This window comes from Nycticebus coucang, chromosome 5 (genome assembly GCF_027406575.1).
Source record: "Nycticebus coucang isolate mNycCou1 chromosome 5, mNycCou1.pri, whole genome shotgun sequence".
Lineage (NCBI taxonomy): Eukaryota > Metazoa > Chordata > Mammalia > Primates > Lorisidae > Nycticebus > Nycticebus coucang.
Window position 1 is genome coordinate 124297368 of NC_069784.1, and position 12765 is coordinate 124310132.

At 43.2% G+C, this 12765-nt stretch overlaps 1 protein-coding gene across 4 annotated transcripts in view; it reads left to right on the plus strand.

Moving 5' to 3' along the window:
- Positions 1 to 12765, plus strand: part of SASH1 (SAM and SH3 domain containing 1) — a 312356-nt gene that overhangs the window by 210660 nt on the left and 88931 nt on the right. For 3 of the 4 annotated variants that reach the window (XM_053591083.1, XM_053591082.1, XM_053591085.1), the window contains exons 3-4: positions 2637 to 2687; positions 2815 to 2864. The exons of the other annotated variant lie outside the window; for it this stretch is intronic. In XM_053591083.1, the coding sequence (XP_053447058.1) occupies positions 2637 to 2687; positions 2815 to 2864 (101 nt within the window). The remainder of the gene's footprint in view (positions 1 to 2636; positions 2688 to 2814; positions 2865 to 12765) is intronic. 4 annotated transcript variants of the gene reach the window in all.

A 12765-nucleotide genomic window follows, 5' to 3' on the forward strand; every position in this document is an offset into this window, starting at 1 on the left:
GGGTAATGCTAACTCTGTCTGGCCCTCTCCAGGTGCTTATTATTGCACCCCAACATCCAGCTATCAGGAAGCCCAAACAGCCCACAGAACACCCACATTCAGGTATTCTGTGGATGCACCAGCTTAGGTCCCGGCTGTCAGCTTGGGAGCCAGCGAGCTTTCCAGTGAACACAGCCCCACCCATCAAGCCACGCCCAACCTTCCAGTCTTCCCAGCTGAGGCCCCTCTGGAGCTGAGAGAAGGCTTTCTGCTGTTGCTTTTCTTACTATCCACGGAATCTGTGAGCAACATACCACGCTCGCTGCTTTATGCCCTGTATTTGGCAGCAGGAACGGAAACTGTGTGTGTTAATGAGGGAGAGAAAAGTCTTATTCTTTTCTATAGCATGCCCCAAAGTTACACATGCACTCTATGACTGTGTTTTGATGGGAGTCACAATTTTTACTACTTCTATCCGCGTGAATTCCAAACCAGGAGTTATATTGTGGACTATTAGTTCTCTGAATAAAGCAGTGGTGGTGGGAAGGTCAGGGGCGTCTTCACGGCTCCTAGGCCATCTTCCCCTTTGTCAGGACTTCTAGATCTATGCTTTTCTGCCCCTTTTACTCCTTTACATTGGTTGACTTTGAGGCAGAGAAGCGGGCAGCCTGCTCTGGAAACTAAACAAGAAAGGGAGATGTCGAGGAACCTTTGGACTTGAACCCCTTGTCTCTGTGTTGTGTGAACTATGCCCCGTGTGGCTGCACAGATGGCTGCTGTTCCTCCTGTCTGGTTCCAACACACCTTTTCACTCCACGTTGGGCCATGAAAAAAAATCTATTTTTTTGGTGATAAACAATAAAATGTTGTCCAGCTCGTCTTCCTTCTATGTGTATAACACGTTCGTTATACTGAGACGTGTTTCATATTCTTTCCACGGATGGGATGGTTTACCTACGTGTATATCAGGGTGTGAATTAACTTGTAATGTTTTATTTCTCAGACTTGATGGTGGGTCCACGAGGTTTTGCTGTGTTTTTTATTATATATGTTTCTATGTTTTAAATATTTTATTACATTCATGTGTCACATGATAGTGATTACTCTTACGAACGTTTATCAAATGATGGCATTTTGCCACTGGTCCTTTCTGCCTCTCCTTCCAACATCAGATATGTCCTTAACTTGGTGGACAGCTGTACAAGCTTCTCCTCAGTTGTGTAATGTTTTAACTTTAGGACATATTTTCTCTAACAAAGAAAAAAATGCCTCTAAATGATGACTGTAGTCTCTTTCCTCTGGGATAAAATAAATAAGATGTGTCCTGAAAAAACTGTGAGTTACCAGCCCCTGAAAACCCAATCCACGAAAACATTTTCTCTCTTTTTTTTGTTGCAGTTTGGCCGGGGCCAGGTTCGAACCCACCACCCTCGGTATATGGGGCCGGCGCCCTACCCACTGAGCCACAGGTGCCACCCTGAAAACATTTTTCTTTCATGCTGTTTACCCACAATCACCCCATGGTCAGATGTACTCATCCTAGCACTCCTTTTTTAATTGTGGCAAAAATACACATAACATAAAATTCACCCTCCCAACAGTTTCCAAGTGTATAGGACAGTGTTATCAGCCACATGAACACTGGTGTGTTGTAAGTCCCCAGAACACCCCCAGTCTCGTAGGAAAGCATGCTCATTTTGATGTTGTTTATTTGTGCCAGATTCTTGCTCCCTGTTTAAATGTGTAACTTTAGTCTGAGTTATAATTATTATAATATTTGATTGCTACTTTTATGCTTCAACGAGTTTTTAAATATTGGCCTAGTTTTGTGTTGATGATGAAATAAGCGTCTTTAATAAAGGGAACAATTAGGTGGGTGTGGGAATGCATAGTTTGCATAATTTTTTTCATTGTAAGTAAATGGTTTATTTTTTTCCCCCCTCTTCTTTTACTCTCAAAGGGGATATAGCCTCCGTTAACTCTCAAATAAAGGTGTTATATACTTCATGATTTTATCTCTAAAATATTTGATTCCTTTCATGATTTATTGATTTTTTTTTTTCAGTGTACTCATAAAATCTCACACATTTATATTTCACTTATGGACTGGATGCTGAGAGTTTTTGTTTTTAAATTCTCAGCTAGGTCCCAGTTTATTGCTTTTACAGGAGGATTTGAGTTTTCAGGCTGCACGATAATATCTGGTTAGCTTTCCAACTTCCTAACAATGCTAACAGCTAATCCTCCATTGCTTAGCACTCTAAATGTAGTTAGAACTTTAAAATCAGATTGAAACTCCATTATTATTGCAAAATAGCTGAAATCAAATGGATTGCAGTAAATTCAGTGTCCCAGTGATGGTCTGAGTATAGTCAGAGAATTATTTCACCATTAACTGTCATACCCTTCAGTTAAATTGTGCTTTTTCTTTTTTTAATGCAATAAAATTTCTAGCAGCGTCTAGCAGTGGAGTTTGTAAAACAGTTCAGTTTTAAGAGGACAGAGCTTTCATGTTAAAAGTTCTTTAGTTTTTCCAGAAAAATCTGTTTATCTCCGTCGTCTCCCAAATCCTTCCCTCTCTTCTTACACATCTATTTGTCTTTCTGGTATATGCCACGTTTGGAAGTCTCATTAAACCGGCATCTGTTCTGTTTTAGGAGAAACCCGATGCCAGTCCCACGTCACTTCAGCTGCGGTCCCAGATTGAAGTAAGCACAGTGACTTTAATCGTCTATTTTTGCTTCTAGTTTTTTTTTTTTTTTAAGTGATATTATGTACAAATGAGATGAAGCCTGCTGCTCTGCCCACACTGACAATACAAATCTTCCCTCGTAGGAGTCCCTTGGCTTCTGTAGCGCCGTGTCAACACCAGAAGTGGAAAGAAAGTAAGTCTTCCTCCCTCTGCCTAGGGTCAGAGTTTCCAAGAAGGTGTCTTTTAGGTCCATCCTGAAGGAAAGGAGCAGGCGGTCGTTTGCACAGGTACCTGGAGCGTGGTATCCTTTTCCTTGATGTGGGGGGTGTGTGTGTGTACATGTATATAGGCGGTTAACGGGGTGTTTGATAATCCAATTGGTGGATTGGATTGCCTGAGGATTCAGGGAGGAGTTATTGATTTCACACTGACCATTGTGATTGAACCTTAAGTAAATACCTGGTAGTGAACACACAGAAAGGGAAAAGACAGGTAAGTTATACAGAAAGTTTTCGACTTATACATTAATTTTAATATAGGATGAAGGTCATTAAGAAGAGAGTTACAAATAGAAAATACTGTTATGTTTGGAATAAAACAGCAATTATAAAGCTCTCCCCTGCACCTCATTTGTAAGTGACCTTTGGCAGGTGACCTTAAAACAAGAATAAATGCGTGTGTCTGAGATGGCAAATGACCACTGACCTTTCCTGTTATAGGCAATATTTTTGCTTCCCTGCCCAAATCTAAACCCTATAATTTCTACTCTCCTGGAAGATAATTTTATGTTTATCTTGTATTTCTTTTAGGCAACTTAAATAAAACAAAGGCAAAAATAAAACAAATGTTTTTTTTTCCCCCATAACCTTTTCTTTTTCTACTTTATTCCATTATAATTATACTAGAATGTTCTGTTTATGAGCTTCTGAGGTAAAGAAATTTAAAGAAAGTGCACATCTCCAAACAGACACTTCCTCTGGCACAGAGCCACTTCTACTGTGCATGCCAAGAGAGGCACAGAAGTGGTTTCGGGAGAAAGTATCCCTGGAATGAAAAGCACAGGTTGAGAGAGCGTGTGTGTGCTTCAGAGCACAGCGCTGGCTAATCCGTCCACGGGTGTGTGCCGGTGGCACAGAGGCTGCTCCAAGGAGGAAGCTTGCTTTGCCCAGAAGCTGCAACTCCAAGCTCTAGAGGCCATTTGGGTTGGCTCAGGACTGAGGCATGTTGAGGATTATGTGCCAAAGAAAACCAAGGCCATTCCTGTCTATTCTTTTGTTTTGCTTGCATTGTGTCATCTTAGGAACCTAGTCATGTGTAGCCTGAAACAGACAAGAGACTTCCGTAGACATTGGTTTTGCACTGGGAGGTACTATGGTGGCTCAGAAGCATGGAATGAATGGGCTGTAGTTTCTCCTTACCTCTTGTATTACTTATGTAGAATGATTCAGGCCGAGAGCTCAGGTGTTCCAGCAGAATCTCTGAATCCTTCAGGAAATAAGAAATGTTTGCCCTTCCTCCTAAGAGGAAGTGACTCACTAAATTTGTTTTGACCTTAGTTAGGCTGGGTTGTTCTTCTCCTCAGTTGTAGGGAGTCATTCTTTCTGTGTTTATACCCTTTACTTAGTAAAATGTGGCATGACTCTTGTGGTCAAGAAAGAGACTGATGGCCTCCTGAGGTTAACAGAAAATTTTGAACACACACCCGCTCCATATGTAATACCGCCAGTTTGCTCCTGTACTGTTAAATGCTTCAAACTTATATGTGTTCCCAAACAATTGAAAAATTTTAAAAAACATTTTGTCCTTCTTTTCTCTATTAATGGTTTTTGAAAACTATGGTACTCAGAGTTTGTTTTCTTTTTTTTTTTTTTTTTTTGATAGAGTCTCAAGCTGTTGCCCTCGGTAGAGTGCTGTGGCATCACAGCTCACAGCAACCTCAAACTCTTGGGCTTAAGCGATTCTCTTGCCTCAGCCTCCCAAGAAGCTGGGACTACAGGTGCCCATCACAATGCCCAGCTATTTTTTGGTTGTAGTTGTTATTGTTATTTGGTAGGCCTGGGCTGGATTTAAACCCGCCAGCTCCAGTGCATGTGGCTGGTGCCCTAGCTGATGAGCTACAGGCGCTGAACCTCTGGGTTTTTATTTTGTTAACTTTAAAACCCTTTCTTTTGAAAAATTTTAAGCTTAGAGAATAGTTGTAAGAATTGTGCAGAATTGTGAACTCACATACCTTTCACATAGACTCATCAATTACTGACATTTCCCCTCTCTTGCTCTCTCCTACACACGCGCACACACTACCGCCAGTTATTATCTTGGACCCACTGGGGAGTACATCACAAGTACCACACATCATGACCTTCACCCCTAAATGCTTCAGCATGTATTTCCTAAGGACAAGGACATTCTCTTACAGAATCATAGTTTAATTGCCAAATACAGGAAACTTAACAATGACTTTTCTCTAAATGTCCCAGTAATGCTTCCTCTAGCACTTTTTGTCTCAATCTGGCACTTTAAGAAAAATTATTTGTGGTGTTTTTGTCTCTTTTGTCACATTTCATCTGAACCGATTTCTTAGCCTTTCCTTGTTCTTTATGATACTGACTTTTTTTTAAGAGTCTAGGCTAGTTGTTTGTGAAGTATCTGTTGTTTGGGGTTTCGTTGTTTTCTTTTTTTCTCCACAGTGCACTATGTCTGGAGGCACGTGATGTCTATTTGTCCTGTTTTTGGTGATATTCCCTTTGATGGTCCTGTTAAGATGGTTTCAGCCAGGTTTCCTTTGAGAAGTTACCATGTCCCCTCTGTAATGAGAACATAGTCTGAGACTGGGAAGACCTGTTCCTTGTTCACCTTTGACTTAGTAGCGTTAGATTTTTTTCCTGAATCACTCATTACTGTCATGGTTGCAACATGGTGGTACTTATTTTTACATTGATGATTATTTTGTACTAAATCTTCCAAGAGATGTTGTTTTTAGTTTGTTTTTATTTTTTATTGTTGGGGATTCATTGAGGGTGCAAGAAACCAGGTTACACTGATTGCATTTGTTAGGTAAAGTCCCTCTTACAATCAATTTGTTTGTTTTTAGAGATGAGGTACCACTCCAAACACCCAAGGCCAGATTACGATTTTAGTAGGTTTGATGTAGTGTTTATATTGACTAATTTATTCATTATATTTGGAACTGTAAATAGAAAGTCCCACTGTCCTTCACCGCGGAATACTTGCTGGTCACTTTGCAATTGAATGTTGCATCCCCGAGGGGACCTGGCTAACCAGTTGGCTGTGTCTGGTTGGTGTCTGCAAAGTGTGTGCCAAACAAAACATTGTTCTGAGTCAGAGCTGTGTTCTATGGGCAGAGGTTTTCTTATGCTTTTTATTCAAAAGGCAAGAGAATTTGGTAAACTAAAAGTGAGCACATTTTGCAGCAACTGCCCTTAGAAGCAGAGGTGACTGGCAAGGTGGCAAGTTGAGTCCTGGTCCTGTGATGCCTGCCTTCCAGGACCACAAGCTCCCCAGTTGTCACAGGACCCCAGTGCACGTGCCTTCCTCCCTCCCCCCACACCAGAGACCTTCTGAGAGAGGATCTGGCATTAATTATAGTGCAAATGTCCCTTTCTAAAACAGGGGTTCTCGACCCCTTTTAACTATATTAAAGGTTCGTGGCATTAGGAAGGTTAAAAACCACTGTTCTAAAAGATACATCACTTCTCCCAGTAGGATCCAGCATCTAACAGGGTTTACAGTCTTCAGTTATAGATGTTAGCTCTGACCAGAGAGGCAGAAGAGGTAGGTCTTTTGTGGGGTAGGCAAGTGGTGAAAATTTGACATGTTGGACACTGCAGCATTTAGATGTTCCTTCCAAGTGGGACTGCTGGCCTCTGGGTGTGCTTGGCCTACACGATAGATAGATAGATAGATAGATAGATAGATAGATAGATAGATAGATAGATAGATAGATAGATAGATAGATAAATGATAGGCAGATATAGATAAAAAGATAGATGAGAGATAGTTAGATAGAGATAGGGAGATGAATGATTGATAGGCAGATGTAGATAAATACAGATATAGATAGATGAATGATTGATTGATAGATGATAGATAAATGAATGAGAGGCAGAGATAGGTAGATAGATGGATAGATCCCTTCCTGCCCCTGACACTGGTTTGGCAGGGTCCCCATTCATTCTTATTTACTTACTCTCTGCTCGGTCCCTCCATGTGCTTTCACTGAAAGTTTAATGAAGGAGGCCAAGGGAACTTTCCCTGGAGCTTGTTCCATTTTAATCTTTCTACATTGCTTATTGATGAGACCGTCTATTTTATTACCCCAGTGTTGGGTTCTTGTCAGCTAGTGGAAAAGGTGAACATTAGCTAAATTTCTTGTTACTTTCTACCTACTTTCAAGAATATCTAGGGCATTTAAAAAAAAATTTAGCTGAGAAATCTCTTTACAACTCCTATCCAGGAGGAAAGACGTTAGGTACGAGAACAGAAAACCTGACGAATAGTGGCACAAACAAATACAAAGTTTGTTGGACACATCCTCGTTTCTTGGGCTGATCCAGGCCTGGCTCAGGTAGGCCTCCAGGAGCCCAGACTGTCCCATGGGCTTTAGTTATTTATTTATTTTCTCTTTCTTTTGTCTTTGTATATCTGCTGCATCTTCTAGGTGGGAAGCAAAAGCTGGGTGAGGGGAAAAGGCAGCTGGGCAAAGGGCCAAAGCACATCCTTTCACAAAGCTTTCCTAGAAACCCTACCCACCACATTCCAGTTTGTCCCCCCCACCCCCGTCCTTCGTGTGGCAGCTGTTTATTGAGCATCTGCTCTGTGGTGGGAAGAACCCTCTGTGCTCTGGGATATAGTAAGGAACAGAACTGGCACAAGCTGCCTTTGAAAGGCTGCAGGCTTACATTTGGAAGTATGGTGATACAGTAGAAAAAAAGTATGTGCAATAGTCATACAGAGAAAATTGAAACAATGGAAGGGGGCTCAGAATGGGTCATTTGACCGCCATTGCCATAGGGAGCTTAGAGAAGTGAGGGTTTACAGCTGAGCACATTTCTTCCCTGAACAAAATGGGGTTCTTTTCTTAAGGAAAGAGGGAGAACAGACATTGCATGGGAACTAGTAGTAACTTTTATGGTATTTTAAACTTTTATTTGTATAGCGTATACATAAAACAGTAATCTGAAAATTAACTAGGTAACTGACAAATGTGCTGTGTGTCAAGATTATTTAGATTCATTATGTTCAAGGAAGCTAACTGGAGTCAGGACCACCTGGTGTGTTTTTTAGAGGGAGTGTTCATGAGTTGGTTGATGTGGACTGAAAATTGAAAAAGAAACAGATACTACTAATAAGCAATGTTTATTGAGTTCTTGTTGTGTTCCAGGAACTGATCTAAGCATTTAACATTGATCTGTGTAATACCCTGTTTCCCTGAAAATAAGACAGTGTCTTATTTTAAGGTGTGCTCCCAAAGATGCACTAGGTCTTATTTTCAGGGGACGTCTTATCTTTCCTGTAAGTAGGTCTTATTTTCGGAGGATGTCTTATTTTCGGGGAAACAGGGTACTTACAACAACCCTACCACACTTCGTATGTTATTGCCATTTACAAATGCAGAACTGAAGATTAGAGAAGTTCGTGAGTTGCCCAGGGTTGCACAGCGACCAAGTGGCAGAGCTGGGGTTTGATACCAGTCGAGACCCCCCTGCTCTTAACCACTGAGCTGTCATCCCTATGTTCTTGTACCCAAATAGAGAGTTGGGGCAACTGGTGTTCCATAGCATTCAATAGACAGCAGCAGTTAAAACCTGCACTCCCAGGGCTGTCTGTGAAGTAGGAGCCAGTTCTGCCCTCACCCAGATAGAAGTTCAGGCTCAGTAATTTATCTGTAGAGACAGGAAGGTCCAAAATAAATCTCCAGACTTCACCTTGGCCAATATTTATAACTGCTTTTCTACTAAGTCTTTCACCGGAGTTGAAAATTCACTGATTTAGTTTCACCTTTTTCATTACCTATGTCTACCCTTGAACTATTTTATGGTGAAAAAGTTTGAAAAGATATAGCATGATAGACAAGGAAAATAAATTTAAAAAGAGAAAGCCAACTGGACGCTGCTGTGCGGTTGAATAATGTGGATTGAATACAGTTTGTAGATGTTCGAGGACAGCGTTTGCTCGGCCTAGATGTATCTTTGCTCTGAGGTTTGTTTCGTCTGGAGAGCTGATTACTCTCTTTGCCTGAGTCAGCTTTGCTTCGCCCACCTCCCAGAACTCCACCTTCACTCCCTTCCCTCTCTGCCCGCAGAAAAGCAGCCTCTGTACACACCTTTCTCCAGCTCTCCTGACCCTCTTCCTTGCCTTCATCTGACCTGGACTCCCTCCCCTCACCACCTGCTCCCCAGGTGGGGTGAAGCTCATGCAGTTTCCCAGCCAGACCCAGTTTCCCCACGGCGTGCCCAAGAGTCTCAGAAATTGCAGCTCTGTCCAGTGGGCTACACTTCCCCCCACTCTCCCCACTGCCCACCCCTCACCAGGGCAGGCAACGTTCAACCTTAGAGTGTCATCTCTGGTCTCAGCCCCTCCCAGAAGTCTTCCGGAAGCCACACAGTTGAGGTACAGCATCCTGTTACTTGGGCTTTACGTCCCCGAGATTCTCCTGCTACCATTGCAGTGGACTGTGCGTGTGTGTGTGTGTGTGTGTGTACACGCACACTTGTATGCTGTCATCTGCTATGAGCGCCTTGAGCTCTAGACCTTTTGCTTCTCCACTGGCACGTAGAAGACGTTTAGTAATGTTGAGTACATGAATTAAGGAGTGAGTGAGCAGACACATGTAGTTCCTCTCTCCCCCATGAAAATCTCCTTGCCATTTTTCCAAACTATAATTCTCTCCCTCCCCAGTTATGAACTTTTCCCATGAAGCCTGACTCCTGTCTTCATTCCCTGCTAAACGTTCTTTCAGAGGTCAGTGGCCCAGTAATAACCAAAGTGGAGCCCTCTTCCCCATCTGGCTTTTCTTTGGGTCATACTTCTCTCTGTGCACTTGGTGTTTGTGGGTTTTTGGCTTCCAGTTTCTCCTCCTCCCTTGACGCCCACCCTTTGCAGCTCTGCCCATCCCTTACTGGGGGTGCTCCCTGGGCTGTTTATCCCTCTAGCAAGCTCTCTCAGGGCACTTACCCATGTTCTTGGCTTTGAACTCTGGGCTCTCGGTGCCCACTGCAGATTTATCTCTCTAGCTCAGAGCCCCTTCCCAGTGTGCTGGCCAGCCTGTGCAACCTCTTGCTGGGTATCGCCAGCTGCCCCAAACTGCACAGCCTTGTAACAAATTACCATCTCGATCTTCCTCACCTTCTCTCTCTGGCCACCTGTTCTGTGTCCCCTACCTCCCCCTTTCTGTTCTTGAGACCATATCCCTGCCCTTCACCAAGGCCTTACATCATGATCTTCTGCTTTTCTACCTTAACCCAAATTTTCAGTTGCCAAATCCTGTTGCATCTATTGCTATAAACTTTTGTTTTTCTCTGCCTTAGTCTTTTTTTATGTTGCTATAACAGAATTCCTGAAACTGAGTTATTTATAAAGAAAAGTATTTAGCTTTTCATTCTGTGGGCTGGGAAGTTCAAGTGCATGGCCCTGGCTCTGGCAAGGGCTTTTGTGCTGCACAACAACATGGCAGAGAATTCAAAGAGGAAGAAAACAATGAACACCTGTGAGAAGGGAAGACCATATTGGAGGAGGAGGAGGCTTGTTTTGTGACCAGCGCATGAGGGGTCTATCCCCATGACCCGAAAACCTCCCCTTGGGCCCCACTTCCTAACACTACTGTGCTGGGGGTCCAATTGCAACAAGAGTCTTGGTGGGTAGGGAAACAACCATACCTAAATCATACCCAAACCTCTTTTTCACCTTCACTACTCCAAAGGATACCCTTAATGCTCTTTTCATGAACTAGAAAGCATTTAAGAAATTGCTTTCAGATTATTTTCCTAAAATACTTAGATTCCCCCCAATGGCATCTGTAAATTAGAACCTCTCCATGTTTTCACTGTGGTAGTCAAAGCCTCCAAAACACAGTCCCAGCCCATTTTTATTGTTGCGTCTTCCACATCTCCCACTTACACAAACTAAACTACAGCCCACTGTACTCTCTTTCCCCTAAAGTCCTGCGGGGCTGTCTGGATTTCAGGCTTTGAAAACATTTCCTTTCTTTAAATCCTGTTCTGAGGACAGTTTCTCCTTCTCAATCCCTTCCCTGGCCATGGTCTTGTCGGTAGCATTTTGCACGAATCTGATGTCTCTTAAGACGCTATAATGCGTATCACCATTATCCTTGTTAACATCATCATAGCCTTGCTTCTTGCATTATTTCTATGTATTGGCCACTGTGCAAATCTCTTATTGTATTTTATCATTTGTTGTTTCATAAACTCATTGAAGTATACACTATTTTGAGACTGATTAGCCTATCTAAGTTCTCAGAGCTCGAGATGTACACTCCTCTCTGAGTGTCATTATACTCTTGGGGTTAAGGTGCCCTGCCTCCTTCCAGACCCTCTGGCTTCAAATTCACGCTGTCTTTCTTACCAACTCTGCAACTCTTGGGCAAGTTACTTGGCCTGTCTCCGTTTCCACAACTATAAAATGAGGGGGATAATTATAGTACTTACCTTAACTACGGCACACATAGCAAGTGTGCAGTAATCTTGTCTCTTATCATTATCTGTTCCGTCTGGCCCAAGTTCATGCCTTTGCCTGTAGCTCAAGCCCACACGAGCCAGCATGGTCATGAGCTCCGAGGCTAAATGTTCCATCTTCATTCTCTCTTCTGATTTTCTCCAGTGCCCAGAACAGTGGTTTGCACAGAGCAAATGGTCATTCATGACTTGCACTGATTTCATTAAGGGACCCTAGTTCTTTGAAATAGGGTTGAAAATGGATTTTTTCCAATGCTGGAGTTATGGAAGTCTACCTTGGTCTTCCCTGTGACCTTGCACATGTCAATATCTTCTCAAGCTGATAACAGTGTGGTAAGAAGTGCTTTCTGCTCACAAATCTCAATCTTAAAGGAGACCTGTAAAATAACCTCTGGCAGAGAGAACACAGGCAGTCCTGGGTTAGGAACTGGTTATGTTCTTAAGAGGAGTTTTATGCTATGCTGGAGCACGTACATTTACCTATAACCTGTCATAGATGTCATTCACAAGTGCGAGTTGTATGTCATTTGGATGTTTGTAACTTGAGGACTTATTACAGTAGCTTCCGCAAACTGCCGAATCTGTTTCTAAGGGCTGCTCCTCTCTCCCCGCCTGGTTCCATTCCATAATCTCATTTAAGTCTCTCCAGATTTTCTTCCTTTTAGAATAGAAACAACAACACTACATAATATTTCTGGATAAAAATCTAATATCAAGAAACATATACAAAATATTTAGTTATGCATGGCATGGTCACACCTCCTTAGGAAGTAGACCAGCTTCAGTGGGAGGAGCTAATGAGGGCTGCCACGTCCCCTGAGCTGATGCTCATGCATCCTGCCTCCACCTCCTGTTTGTGGCAGGGCGGTGGTGTGGGGAGGGGACACCAGTGTCCTCCCATGGGGAATGTGCATGTGTGTACTGACTGGGGCCTGTGTCTGTGTACTGACTGAGGAAGCCCCAGAGGCATGCCCTTCAGAGGGGCCAACAGGCTGTTCTGCCTGGCTCAGCTGGATGTGTCCTCGCTCTGTGCCCAGTGTCCTCCAGGACAGCGAGGTGGGAACCAGAGAGAGAGAACCAGAGACTACATGGGCCCAAAGGCAAGGTCACCGTAGGGGAGCTCAGAGTTTTACTGCACTGCCCATCCATGACTTGCCCTCTGTCTCCTCACCCCTCCAGGATTCAGCTCCCTCCTTGGCCCAGGGATGAATCTGAGTCACTGGTCTCCAGGGCTCTCTGTTCCTGGGTCCCTCCTCGCTTCTCCGCCTCCAGCCTCCAGCTCACCCCCACTGTCCATTTTGCCTGGACTCTGCATGTTACTAGCTGGGGACAATCTGGAGCTGGGCATAATCTGAGTTTAAGCTTTGCTACATTATGAACATG